The sequence below is a fragment of the Leopardus geoffroyi genome, chromosome A1 (assembly GCF_018350155.1).
Source record: "Leopardus geoffroyi isolate Oge1 chromosome A1, O.geoffroyi_Oge1_pat1.0, whole genome shotgun sequence".
Taxonomy (NCBI): domain Eukaryota; kingdom Metazoa; phylum Chordata; class Mammalia; order Carnivora; family Felidae; genus Leopardus; species Leopardus geoffroyi.
Genome location: NC_059326.1, coordinates 115755093 through 115768718, shown reverse-complemented (window position 1 = coordinate 115768718; position 13626 = coordinate 115755093). Strand labels below are relative to the sequence as shown.

Below are 13626 nucleotides of genomic sequence, written 5' to 3'. Positions count from 1 at the left end.
TGTGCTCACTCCCTCTCTCTAGCTCGCTCTCTCTCAAAATAAAAAAAGTCAAAAAAGAAAACTTTTACTACAGACAAAGGTAATCAAGATAGTGGAGCAGTGACCTAAGAATAGACATATAGATCAATGGCACTAAATTAAGAGCCCATAAACACACCCATACCCCTGTGGACACCTGAATGTTTTTTATTGAGTAAATCTGACATATAACATTGCATCCATTTATGGTATACAGTGTGTTACTTTGATACACTTGCATATTGTAATATTATGGTCAATTAATATGGCCAAGACCATCTAATGAGGAAAGAATAGTCTCTTTAACAAACGGTGCTGGGACAACTGGATACCCACAGCAAAAGAATGAAACTGAACCCTTACTTCACTCCATATATAAAAATTAACTCAGAATGGATCAAAGATCTAAACATAAGACCCAACACCATAAAACTCTCAAAAGAAAACATAGAGATAAATCTTTGTAATCTTGGATTTGGTAATGGTTTCTTAGATGACACCAAAACACAAGCAAGCAAAAATAAATAAATAAATAAATAAATAAATAAATAAACAAACAAACAAACAAACAAGACTTCTTCAAACTTAAAAACTTTTGTGCACCAAAAGATATATCAAGAGAGTGAAAAGACAACCTACAGAATGGGAAAAATTTTTGCTAACCATATATATGATAAGGGTACAGTATCCAAAATATATAAACTCAACAACAAAAGCGCACACTATGCAATTAAAAATGAGCAAAGGGGGGCGCCTGGGTGGCTCAGTTGGTTAAGCAGCAGACTTCGGCTCAGGTCATGATCTCGCGGTCCGTGAGTTCGAGCCCCGCGTCAGGCTCTGTGCTGACCACTCAGCCTGGAGCCTGTTTCAGATTCTGTGTCTCCCTCTCTCTCTCTGACCCTCTCCCATTCATGCTCTGTCTCTCTCTATCTCAAAAATAAACATTAAAATTTTTTTTTAATAAATAAATAAATAAAAATGAGCAAAGGGTTTTAAGGGACGATTCTCCTAAGAAAATGTATAAATGATCAATGAGCATATGAAAAGACGTTCAACATCACAAATCATTAGGGAAATGCAAACCAAAACCACAATGAGATGATATAACTCCACAGTCATTAGGATGGCTATTATTGGAGCGCCTGGATGGCTCAGTCGGTTAAGCATCCGACTTCAGCTCAGGTCATGATCTCACACTTCATGGGTTCGAGCCCTGTGTCGGGCTCTGTGCTGACAGCTCAGAGCCTGGAACCTGCTTTGGATTCTGTGTGTGGGTGTCTCTCTCTCTGCCCCTTCTCTGCTCGTGCTCGCTCGCTCTCTCTCACTCTCTCTCTCTCTCTCAGAAATAAATAAACATTTTAAAAAAAGGATGGCTACTATCAAAACACAGAAAATAAGTGTCAGCAAGGATGTAGTAAAATTAGAAAATTTGTGCCCTGCTGGTGGGAATGTAAAATGGTTCAGTCACTATGGAAAACAGTATGGCTGTTCAGAAAGTGAACATATACCCAACAGAATTTAAAGCAGGGTCTCAAAGAAATATTTGCACATCCATATATCCATAGCAGTATTATTCACAAAAACCAAAAGGTGAAAGCAATCCAAGTGTCCATCAGCAGATGAAAGGATAAACAAAATGGAATACATACATACAATGGAATATTACTTAGCCTTAAAAATTCTGTCACATGCTATAACATGGATGAACCATTAGGACATTATACTACATGGCATAAATGAGTCACAAAAATATAAATTCTGTATGATTCCACTTGTATGAGGAATCTGGAATAGTCAAATTCGCAGAAACATAAAGGAGAAAGGTAGTTGTTAGTGGCAAGGTGGAGAGAGATGTTGAGGAGTAGTTGTTTAATATGTGTAGAATTTCAGTTTGGGAAGATGAAAAAGTTCCAGAGATTACTTGCACAACAATGTGAATAGACTTAACACTACTGACCTACATTATACAAGATGGTAACTTTAGTGTTATACATCTTTTACCCCAATTAAAAAAAATTTTTTTTACTACAATTGTTAAATTTTTTTAATCCAAAATATGGGCAAAGTACTCAAATAGGCATTTCTCCAAAGAAGATATACAAATGGTCAAAACAACATGAAAAGATGCTCAACATCATTAGTCATCAGGAAAATGTAGATCAAAACCACAATCAGACAGCACTTCATATCCCCCAGAATGGCTATCAAAAAAGAAAGAAGCATTAAAGAGGATGTGGAAAAACTAAAACCCTCATGTACTGGCAGTGGGAATTTAAAACAGTTCAGCCACTATGGAAAACATTTTCACAGTTCCTCAAAAAGTTAGGCACCAAATTAGCATATGATATACCTAGTCTACTCTTAGGAATTGAAAACAGGTGTTCAAACAAAAAAAAGACTGGGCGCAAATGTTCACAGCAGCATAAATCATAATCACTACCCAGAAGGAGGAAATGACCCAAATATACATCAACAGATAAATGGATACATAAAACATGGGACATCCGTGAAATGGAATATTATCTGGTCATAAAAAAGAATGAAATATTGACACATGCTGTAACATGGACAAACCTTGAAGACATATGCTAAGTGAAAGAAGCCAAACACAAAGGCCATATATTTTATGATTGAATTCACATTAAATATACAGAATAAGCAAATCCATAGATGCAGAAAGCAAATTAGTGGTTGCCAGGGGCTGGGGGGAGGAGAGAATGGAGAGTGGCTGCTAATGGGTACAGGAAACCCTGCAACATTACAACCCCAGTTCGGGGTGACAAGAAAGTTCTGGAAGTACAGAGTGGTGATGATAGCACACCATATGAGTATACTTAATTCCACTGAATTGTGCACTTTAAAATGATTAAGATGGTATGTTATGTGTATTTGACCACGATAAAAAAAAAAAAATCAGTAAGGATATGTAAGATTTGTACAACACAGTGAAAAGACTTGACCTTATCTACATACACAACGTTTCAACCAACAACTGCAGAATGAACTTCCTCTTCAAGCCTACATGAAATAGCTACTAAAACTGTCCATCTGAAGAACGTGCACCTACCCCTCTGCCAGCTCCTTTACTGCCTCTTTCTCTGACCAGAGAAGTTGTCTGGGACTCTAGCAGACCCCACGTTCCTGAGATCCCCACATCCAGCCGGCACTCAGTCTCCAGCACTCAGTCTCCAGAGAGCAGAGGAGTGGGGGATGGGGGGGTGGAGCACAAAGCAGGGGGAGCTGCTTCAATTGGGAGCCTTTGGAGAGAGCTCACACTAACTGCAACCGGAGGGGGAGCTGAGTACTTCACAAGTTCTGTCTCCTTAAGCCTCACAGGAACTTTATGAAGGTGAATGGGAGGTTTAGCGAGGTAACTTGCCCCAGGCCACACAGCTGTCCTGTGGGGAAATACTGGGGACTCTGACCCAGAACGCTTTCTCCTGATCCTTTTGCAATACTGCCTCAAGAGAGAAAGACGGGATCCTCAATGTCTGTTGGCTCCAGAAACCGCAATCCTGCCCCACCCCCTTGTGCTCTGGGAAGGTGCTGATGTTCCTCCTCAGCTGCCAGCATTGATGTGGGGGGTGGGCAGCTACAGCCCACCAAGCTCAGGGGTACCCTTGACCTAAGTGGCTGTTGCAGTTCTTAACCACGGAGCATCCGTGACTTGGCAAAGCAGTAAGTGGGTCCTAAGATTGCCCTCAGGCCCAACCAAGGGTGGGAATCGGGAGAGGAGGGGTGTGTTTAATGCTCCTTTTAAGGTACAGTAGCAATACCTGCTCTCCATACAGAGCAAGCAGTCTTGGGGGAACATTAGCCGGTTAATGGGTATTAGTTCTGGAGACATTCCCAGGGAAGGCACACATCTACTCTCCTGTTCCACAAGCAGGCTGCCAGCCCAGGCAGACATAAAGGAAATTATCACATGACTACTCCTTAAGCCGAGGTCACCAAGGTCGGCACCCTTCCTAGTCAGGTGCCCCAGTGTACCCATGCCCTCTCAGGTTGCCATTAGGCTATGGTCTTCACATTCTTAACTCTCCAGGGATCTACAGGATAGGCCTTGGGGCTCTCCCTCATTTAAATCTTAATATCAATAATGAGTCCTATTGTTATTCTTACATAATGATGTTATTCATAATTAAATCCTTACTAGGTACCCAACCCTGATGCTTGGTGTTGTGCATATTAATTCTCTCCATCCTCCCCAGGCCACTTGTCAGGAAATCATTATTCCCACCTCACAGATGCAGAATCTGACGCTCAATGTCTTGTCCAGCGTCACAGAGCCTCCACTTGGAGGCAAGAGTAGGATCTGAAGCTGGGTCTGTCCTAGCTCTTTCTTCCACTCTATGTGCCCTGAACTTTCCCGGTTAACTCCAGAACCAGACTTGACCTGTGGTCCCCATGTGTCAACGAAATATCCCCAACCCAACACAGGGGCTGTGACCACCCCTGGATGAGCAATGACGGGGCAGATGAGGTGATGAGGGACACAGAAGGGGGAACATGGAGATGCGAGGTCTAGGCTCACAGGGCATGCACACCACCGGCTACACTTACCACCTGAAGGAGGGCAAGAGAGACCAAAGAGGGGGGGTCCCCGGAGCAGAGGAAGGAGAGAAGAAGGAGTTATTGAGCCACAAGCAACACAGAGAGCCCAGGCCTGTGAAGGCACAGCCTCACAGCCTGGGACACCCAGCTTTTACTTCACTAATTGCCTGGGGGTGGGTCGGGGTGATGAGACCGCCTCCTGAGGGCAACCTACCATTTGACAGGTGGGGGCTGCCTGGGGCGAGGCACTTCAACAGGGCCACATCCGGACTTGCCAGACAGGGGCAGGAAGAGCACTAGCTCTTTAGCAATGCCTGGAGTCGACACAGCTGGGGGTGGCATGTCTTATTTAGCAAACCCCAATTTCCCTGTGCCTCAGCTGTACTCTCTGCTTGGGGGCAAGGCATCCTGGCAGATCTCAGGTGAATAAACTAAGGTAGAGCCAAGCCTAGAAGCCAAGTTGTCCAACTCCCAGGTCTGCTTAAAGAACCATGGCCAGCAAGCAGGGATCAGGAAGGGGGATGGGAGAAAGAGGGAGCCCCAGGACAGCGCAGGGGTGGGTCAGTGCGAGCACATGCCCCTTTCCTGCCTCCGCAACTCACATGTCCGTGCAGGTCCGTGTTGAGCAGCATCAGAGCACAGGTGAGCGTGTGGATCCCATCTAAATCAGAGATGGTGGCACCCTCAGTGTGAGGACCCATTTCTTCAAACCCAGCCACCCACCTGTCTCCTGACAGAGCCAACCTGAAGACCTTGGAGAAAGGAAGAGGCCAGCCACCAGCCAAATGCACCTCAGGGCCCAGAAGCTATGTGACGCTTCCTGCTCTACCCCCCACTGCAACACCAGAGTCACTTGCCTGCCCCAGGTCAGGGCCAACCCCTCCCTCACAAGGGACCTGAGCTCCCTGGGCCTGCTATAGGCCAGACTCCTGCCTCCTGTGACCAAACTTATCCTGACACTCAGACCCAGGAGTGGCTATGGGTCGTGGACTATGTCCCTGCCTTGGCCTGTGTCTCCTCCAATAACTGGCCTAGTCCCCCAGTTCCTGGGACTCGAGTCCATCCACAGGAAAGTGCTGCTGCTAAGAGGGAGAAGAGGGCCCCAACCCAGACCTCCACACCAGGACTCCTACCACACCAAGAATCAGCACTGCCAGGGGGAGCAGGGAGAATGAAAAACCAAAAGACTGAATCTAGGATCGAGGACTTCCAGGCACAGAGAATGACAATGGGCAAGACATTTGGAAGGTCTCTCGTCCAGCAAGCAGACCCCAATCTATGTGCCATCATTCAATGTTCACTGAACAGGACAGAGGTGGCACATGGACCAAGGGTAGGAGGAAGCCAGGGCCCAGCAGGGGCGGCAGGTGGGACAGATGGCCGTACCTTCCGAGGTGCTGTCATCCGGGTTGCACTGGCAGTACCGGCGGGAGAAGTGTGTAAGGACCCGCTCACGCTCCTGCGTCTCCCCCATCAGTGGGAAAGCCTTCAGGAAGGTTCTGGAAGGCAATTCAAGGATGCTGAAGGCCTCCTAGAGTCCCTGAACCAGTCTAGGGTAGGAATCCCCCCACACACATACCACATAAACCTGCCAGAGTGGGCCAGGGCTCTAGGGCCCCAGCATCTGGGCCAAGGGGGACATCTTGGCCCGCAGGACAGCCTCTGGAGTGTGGAGGCTAAGGGCATTCAGAATTTCAGTCCTCAGTGTCCTCCAGGAAGGAAGCAGGGGACAGATTATGAAGAACAAAGGCAGATGAGCACCTCAGGGCTACCATCAGCTCTGCTTCAGGATAAATACCCACCCCTCTCTCCATCCTCTCTGGCGGGGCCTGGATTGGGCACAGCTGCCCCTCAGACTGTTCCTCCTCAGTCATTCCTGCTCCTCACGGGATGTGCCACCAGCTGAGCCCCAGGCCCCACCCTGGCCTCCCTCACTCTTCCCCCACCCCTAATCTGAGCTGTCGCCAAGTCCCAACAGCTTGTTCTTCACCCCTGATCTCAAATCCTCCTCCTCCTCTGCCCTCATCATATGCCCAGGACACCTGCAGCAGCCTCCAGACAGGTACACCCCTGCACCTCCTTGATACATCTTCCCTGCAGATACCGAATGGCCTTTCTAAACAAACATGTAGTCGAGACTCGTCCCTGCTTAAAACCTGTCATTGGCTCCCCAAAGCAGTCAGGATAACGGCCAAACTTCTCATGTTCTGGCCTTCATGATCATGCCACCTGTCTCTCCTATCCCTCCAAGGTCCCCTCCCCCCAACCTCCCACACCATATTCACACCCTAGACAGCACAGACACGTTCACTGCCCCATGCCTCTGAGCGGGCTGAAGTTATCTGGAAGGACTTTTGCTCCTCTACTGGGCAGCTCTGAACCCCTCTCCTTGCCTACTTCAAAAGTCACTGGCTCTCAGGGGCCCATGAGAGTTGATAGCAAAACCAGAGGGGCTGGGAGATGGGGCTGAGGCACAACTCTTCTTGGGAAGGAAAACTGCAAGCTGAGCAAACTTGAGCCTCTATCTGTCCAGGGTTCACGAGACTAGTTCGTTCCTAACTTTGCCATGGTTCTTTTGGTTCCTTGAAAGCCTATTTTGCTTTATGCTCTCTCATGCTGCTCCTAAGGCACCCTGAGACCCGTGAGTCCATCTTGGCCAGCCCTTAGCCTCTAAGCCTCCCAAGGCATCTCAAACTGCAGACCACAGTCTACTTCAATCCCAATCAGTCAACAACTGTCAGACAAAAACATTCTGGGGACGCCTGAGTGGCTCAGTCAGTTGAGAGGCTGATTCTAGATTTTGACTCAGGTTATGACTTCAAGGTTTGTAAGATCGAGCCCCAGCATCAGGCTCTGTGCTAACAGTGTGGAGTCTGCTTGGGATTCTCTATCTTTCCTCTCTCTCTGCCCCTCCCCCCCCAAATTAAATAAATAAACATTAAAAAAAAAAAAACCAACCCACTCTGTCTGCCCTCTAGTACTCTCCTTCCCTGCTCTGGTCTCTCCTATTCCCTGTTCTCTTTCCCCACCCGGCACCCAGCTCTGCCCGCCCCCTCTAACTACACTCCACTAGGACTTTTTAGAATCCATCTCCCATTGGATTTGTCCTACCTACAAGCCATCTATCCAGCTCCTACTCATCAGTCCAAATACCCCTTCCCCAGGGGTCCTCACCAAGCCACAACCCAACATGGCCACCACCAAACCCTCAGGAGGCCCCCAGGGTCAGCCTTACCACTGCCCAACCTCCCCCGCTGAAGCCTGGCAACACAAATCCCTCTAGTCAATCCTCCGGATGACCCCTCACACCAACCTTTCCTCTAGTCCCACTGCCCATCTCACGCCTGTCCTTTCCCACCAGACCCTCTTCAGAAACCTGCACGCCTCCAGATCAAAGGCCACCAGCACTACCTCCCAAAACAATGTTTTATACCCAGCAAGTTCTGTGGCTCCCCAGTGCCTGTGCAGTCGAGCCTAAATCTACTGGGCTGGTATACAAGGTTCTCCAGCCAAGCACCCACGCCTCTGATCATGAGCTGACCCTAGTGAACATCTTCTCCAACCAACCTTCCTCATCCCAATGCATACTTCACACTCAGCTCAGGATACAGCGCCCTGCAGCAGACTGTCACTTCCACTGAGAACCTGAGATAAGCAAGACAGAATGAATCTCTCTAAAGCTATCAGGAAGCCACTGATGCCACAAAATCCAGAAGGCCAGAAGGGCTGAGGTGAGGGGCTGGTCTACAGCTGCTTTTTCCTTGGGGGCATTGTTGATTATTGGCAAAGGCAAGACGCAGAACACTTGGTGGCTTCAGGGAGCTTAAGACACAAACCTGGAGACCTGAGGGGCTGTGAACACATGGCCAGTGTTCCCTTAGAGACATTGGCCAAATTCTGAAGATGTGAGGGGCAAGATGCTAAGAAGCTAAGCAGAAAGCCTCTGAGAAGTAGAGGGATTGGGGTTTTTATGACACTCTTGCCACACTGAGGAAATGCAATTAGGATTCAGGACCCACCAAAGGAAGAGACCCCAGTGAACACATTAGGCTTCCAGTGGAAAAGGGGGAACGCTGAGTTTACCAAACTTTTGTGCAGCCTCTCTTCAGCTCATCCCTGGTTGGATTAAGACTGCACCCCCTGACCCCCTCTAATTGCCCAGGAAAGGAAAAGGTAAACCTTTGTGGGAGGAGTATATAATAACCTAGAGCCACTATAATTCCATACAAAATGCACAGCATCTAATAAAAAAAATCACTGAACATGCAGAGAAACAGGATATATGGATGGAAAACCAAGAGAAGAAAAAGAGACAATAGAAACAGATACAGCTGATTCCAACAGTACAGATATTGTGATGAGCAGACAAGGACTTCGAAATAACTATGATTAATACGTTCAAAAAGAGGGGTGCCTAGGTGGCTCAGTTGGTTAAGTGTCCAACTCTTGATTTCCACTCAAGTCATGATCTCACATTTTGCGGGATCAAGCCCCACATTAGGCTCTGCACTGGCAGTGCAAGGCCTGCTTGGGATTCTCTTTCCCTCTCTCTGTGCCCTTCCCCCACCGTGTGAGCATTCTTCTCTCTCTCTCTCAAAATAATAAACATTAAGATATATATATCTTATATATATATATATATATATATGATATATAGGGGTCCTGGGTGGCTCAGTCAGTTTAGAGTCCAACTTCAGCTCAGGTCATGATCTTGTGGTCTATGAGTTCAAGCCCCATGTTGAACTCTGTGCTGACAGCTCAGAAGCTGGAACCGGCTTCAGATTCTGTGTCTCCCTCTCTCTTTGCCCCTCCCCTGCTCACACTCTGTCTCTCTCTCTCTCTCTCTCAAAAATAAACATAAGTTTAAAAAATATTTTAAATAAATAAATATATATGTGTATGTGTATATACACATGTGTATACACATACACATATACATATGCATATATACATATATGTTCAGGGGCACCTGAGTGGCTCAGTTGGTGAAGCATCCGACTCTTGATTTCTGCTCAGGTCATGATCTAGCAGTCGTGAGTTTGAGCCCAGCACTGGGCTTTCTGCTGTCAGCATAGAGCCCACTTTGCATCCTCTGTCCCTCTCTCTGCCCCTCCCCCTGCTTGCATGCTCTCTTTCTCTCTCAAAAACAAACATTTTAAAAATATTTTGTATATATATAACATATATTTTATATATAAAAAATATATTTATTATACATAATATATATATTTATGTTCAAAAAGAGAGGGAACGGTGGAGAAAATGAGTGAAAAGATGAGAATAAATTCCCCCAGAGAATTAGAATCTATTTTTTAAAAATTGGGGGGCACCTGGCTGGCTCAGTCAGATATACATGCAACTCCTGATCTCGGCATTGTGAGTTTGAGCCCCATGTTGGGTATGAGATTAAGTAAAAATATTTTTTAAAAATTAAAAAATTAAAAAATAACAAAATGAAAATCCAGAACTGAAAAATATAATAGTTAAAAGTAAAAACTCAGTAAATGGATTTAACAGAATATTAGACACAGAAAAAAAGGTAAGTGAACTAAAAGCAGGTCAACAGAAAATATCCCAAGCCAAGTAGAGAAAAAAGAATGGAAAATACATTTTTTTAAGTGTAAGAGACATGTGGGACATGGTGAGATCTAACATTTGGGACCACCCCCGACTTAGCTCAGAGACTGTTGTCCCCCACCCCTAGGGCTGTGGCCTGGTGACTCCTCGCGGGCCCTGCCACCAAGGACTGCTAGACCCTGGGCGGAACTCCATCCACTCCTCCCCACACAGAGGCCTGTACCTGACCCTCCTGAAAGATACTCTGTCCAAACACCAATAGGACCTGAGATCAACTCCCATTTTTGTCATCTCCCCCCTCAGTGACTGAAGGGAATCACTTTACCTATCAGCTGGTTCTTCATTTGTAAATGGCAAAGATAACCCTACCCTCCAGGGGTGTGGTGAGGATGAATGAAGTCAGCAGGGAGTATAAAGGTCTACTGCCTCTGGCAAACAGGAAGTACTCAATACAGGCAAGCCCTTGCCTCTCTTAAAAGTCCAGACCACATTCCCACCTTCATATCTTCATATCCTCAGCCCACCACATAGCAGGCACTCACTGAGTTGTTGGACTGCTGATGTGCTCATGGCCCCTTCTCCACAGCCTTCCCAGAGGGGTCAAGAGACTTGCCCAAGGATGCACAGCAAGTTTAGGATACAGCTGGCATGAGAATCCACACAGTGGCCTGTACCACCTGTGGACACCGCCCCATCCCAACCCCACTGACCTGAGCGCTCGGTCCAGAGTCAGGCCTGAGAAGTCGAAGAAACTGAGATACTCCCCAGCCACCAGCCTGCTGAACTCGTTACTGTCAGGAGAGCATGAGGTATCCATTAGAAATAGGGCATAGCAAACAATAGGAGGTACATGGGGAGTGGGCCCTGGGGTACCGTGACCCACCCACCTGACCTGCCCTTCCCTAGGTTGCCGCCCGCTGCTGGCAAGTTGGACTCTGACAGATTATCCTTGGGAGGGGCATTAGGAAGGTTTTAGAAAGGAGGTGCTGTCTCAGAAAGTAAGCCAGTCAGGGGAAGGGAGTAGGGAGAGGGATGATACAAAGTGTCCCCGGTAGAGGAAACTGCACAACATGTCTAAGAAGCTCTCAGCAGGGCCATGTGGCTGGAGCCAGACAGCAGGAACGTAGCAGCAAAAGATGAGGGAGGGAGCAGGGCCTGAGGGGCAAGGGAAGGATGGGTTAGTGATCTGGAAGGGTATAAAGCAGGGAGGAGATGCGTGAGTGGTCAGATCTGAATGTGGAACACCACCTGCTGAGTGGAGACCCCCCCCCCCCCCCCGGGGGCTGCAGTGGCTCTCCCAGAGGGGTTGGGAAGGAGATTTCAGAGGAAGAATCCACGGGAGATGGAATTGTGTGGGGCATGACACTGGAGGTGGCCCTGGGGGGGAGGTGTCCACAGCTGTCCAACAGGTGGAGCTGGATGTGCCCCTGTGAGAGCTGTGAGCTGGTTAATGACTTGGAAGAAAGGATGAGCCCATGCAAGAGGAAGGTGCAGACTCAGGACGGAGATCAGAGGAAGTCCCTCTTAAGGATGCAGGCCGACTGAGAAGAGAGAGGGAGCCAGTAAAGGAGACTGAGAAAACAGCAGCCAGAGAAGAAGGGATACAGTATCCTGGAGGCCACGAGTGTTTCAAGGAGACCGAAGTCATGAACTCTTGACAGGAAAGAGAACGAATTTCCACCTGAACCTACTCAAGCCCCAAGCTCTCCCTCCCATTTACAGGAGACTAGGGACTGAGGCAATAGGGAAAGCGTGAGGTAACTCCACGGGGACACCAAATCCAAATCGTGGAAAATTCTTCTGGACAAATGATTGTTTCTTCAACAGATACACAGCCTTAAGAAAAAGGAGGCAGCCTGGCAAACTATTGTTTAAGAGACTTAAGAGAAGGAAAAAAAAGAGAGAGAGGGAGACTCAAGAGACATATTGGCCAATTGTAATGTTGTGTGGACCTTGTTTGCATCCAGAGAAGCATTTCTGAGACAGAAAATTAAACTGACACTAAATGTTAGAGATTCTATGGAATTTTGGGTAAGTTTTGTTAAAAATTATAATGGAATTAGGATTATACTTAAAAATCCTTATCAGTTAGGGTTGCATGGGTGGCTCAGTCAGTTAACTGTCTGATCCTTTTTTTTTTTTTTTTTCATATTTATTTATTTTTGAGAGAGACAGAGACAGAGAGAGAGAGAGGAAGACACAGTATCTGAAACAGACTCCAGGCTCTGAGCTGTCAGCACAGAACCCAATGCAGGGCTCAAACTCACAAACCGTGAGATCATGACCTGAGCCAAAGTCAGACACTTAACCAAGTGAGCCACCCAGGCGCCCCTGTCTGATTCTTGATTTCGGCTCTGGTCATGATCTCATGGAATCATGAGGATGGGATCATGGGATCTCTGCCCCTCCCACACTTGTACTTTCTCTCAAAATAAATAAATATTTTTAAAAATAAATAAAATAAAAATCCTTATCATTTACAGACATATACTAAAGTTTTTATGGATCAAATGACAGAGTGCCTAAAATATGCCTTAAAATAGTCTAACAAATGGCAAGGAAGGGGGGTGGTGGGGGTGGGGGTGGTAGGTGGGTATTATTAACTTTGAAGCTGTGTAATGGGTATGTGGAAGATTGGAGGGAAGGTTAATGTTTGTTTCTTTGCTTGTTTGTTTGTTTGTTTGTTTGTTTTGAGAGAGAGAGCATGAGAGGGGCAGAGAGAGAGAGGGAGAAAGAGAATCCCAAGCAGGCTCTGCACTGTCAGCACAGAGCCCAGAGGCCAATACGGAACCCATTGTGGGGCTGGATCATGACCTGAGCCAAAATCAAGAGTTGAAAGCTTAACCAACTTAGCCACCCACGTGCCCCTAAAAGGAGGTTTAATATATTATTTTCTCTGGTTTTGTATATGGTTGAAGTTCGCATAATAAAAAATTTAAGGAAAAAGGAGTGGGGTGTGTGTCTGTGATGTTGAGCCAGGTAAGTTGAGGCCTGGTAGCAGCCACTAGATTCAAAGACAAAGGCCACTAATGGCCTTGGCCTAGATGGGCTGCTGCAGGCATTGGGTGGGGAAGAAGCCTGCCCCAGGAGCTGAATATGGAGAGGAAGAGGGGGCTGAGGCCACGCAGGGCAGTAAACCCCAGAATTATGGCTGCAAAGAGGCTGGGAGAAGAAGTGTAACTGAGGAAGAATTTCTGTTTTACAGATGGGAGAGACAAGCGTAGTTAAGCAGTTAAATGCTGAAGGAAATTCTTGGAGCAGAGTGGTCAGAAGGACAGGAGGATGCAGATCAACCACAACCAAGGCTCCTGGAGGAGCCTCCTGAAGGCTATTAGGTTGGGGGTGGGGACTACAGCCCAGGGGGACAGGCAGGGCTTCGAAGTCCTGCTGTGATGTCTGGGCCAGAGCTAGGAGGCAAGCCCAGTAACGTGGAGGCTGAGAAGGGTAGAGGAGGAAGGAGGGGGAGAGAAGCAAGGG

The 13626-nt window shown here is 47.1% G+C and overlaps 1 protein-coding gene across 5 annotated transcripts in view; it reads right to left on the bottom strand.

Moving 5' to 3' along the window:
- Positions 1-13626, bottom strand: part of PSD2 (pleckstrin and Sec7 domain containing 2) — a 55770-nt gene that overhangs the window by 15934 nt on the left and 26210 nt on the right. For 4 of the 5 annotated variants that reach the window (XM_045445982.1, XM_045445993.1, XM_045445966.1 and 1 more), the window contains 3 exons: positions 10860-10940; positions 5959-6071; positions 5173-5233 (listed from right to left, as the gene is read on the bottom strand). In XM_045445982.1, coding sequence (XP_045301938.1) covers positions 5173-5233; positions 5959-6071; positions 10860-10940 — 255 coding nt within the window. The remainder of the gene's footprint in view (positions 1-5172; positions 5234-5958; positions 6072-10859; positions 10941-13626) is intronic. The other variant, XM_045446001.1, reaches the window with a different exon arrangement.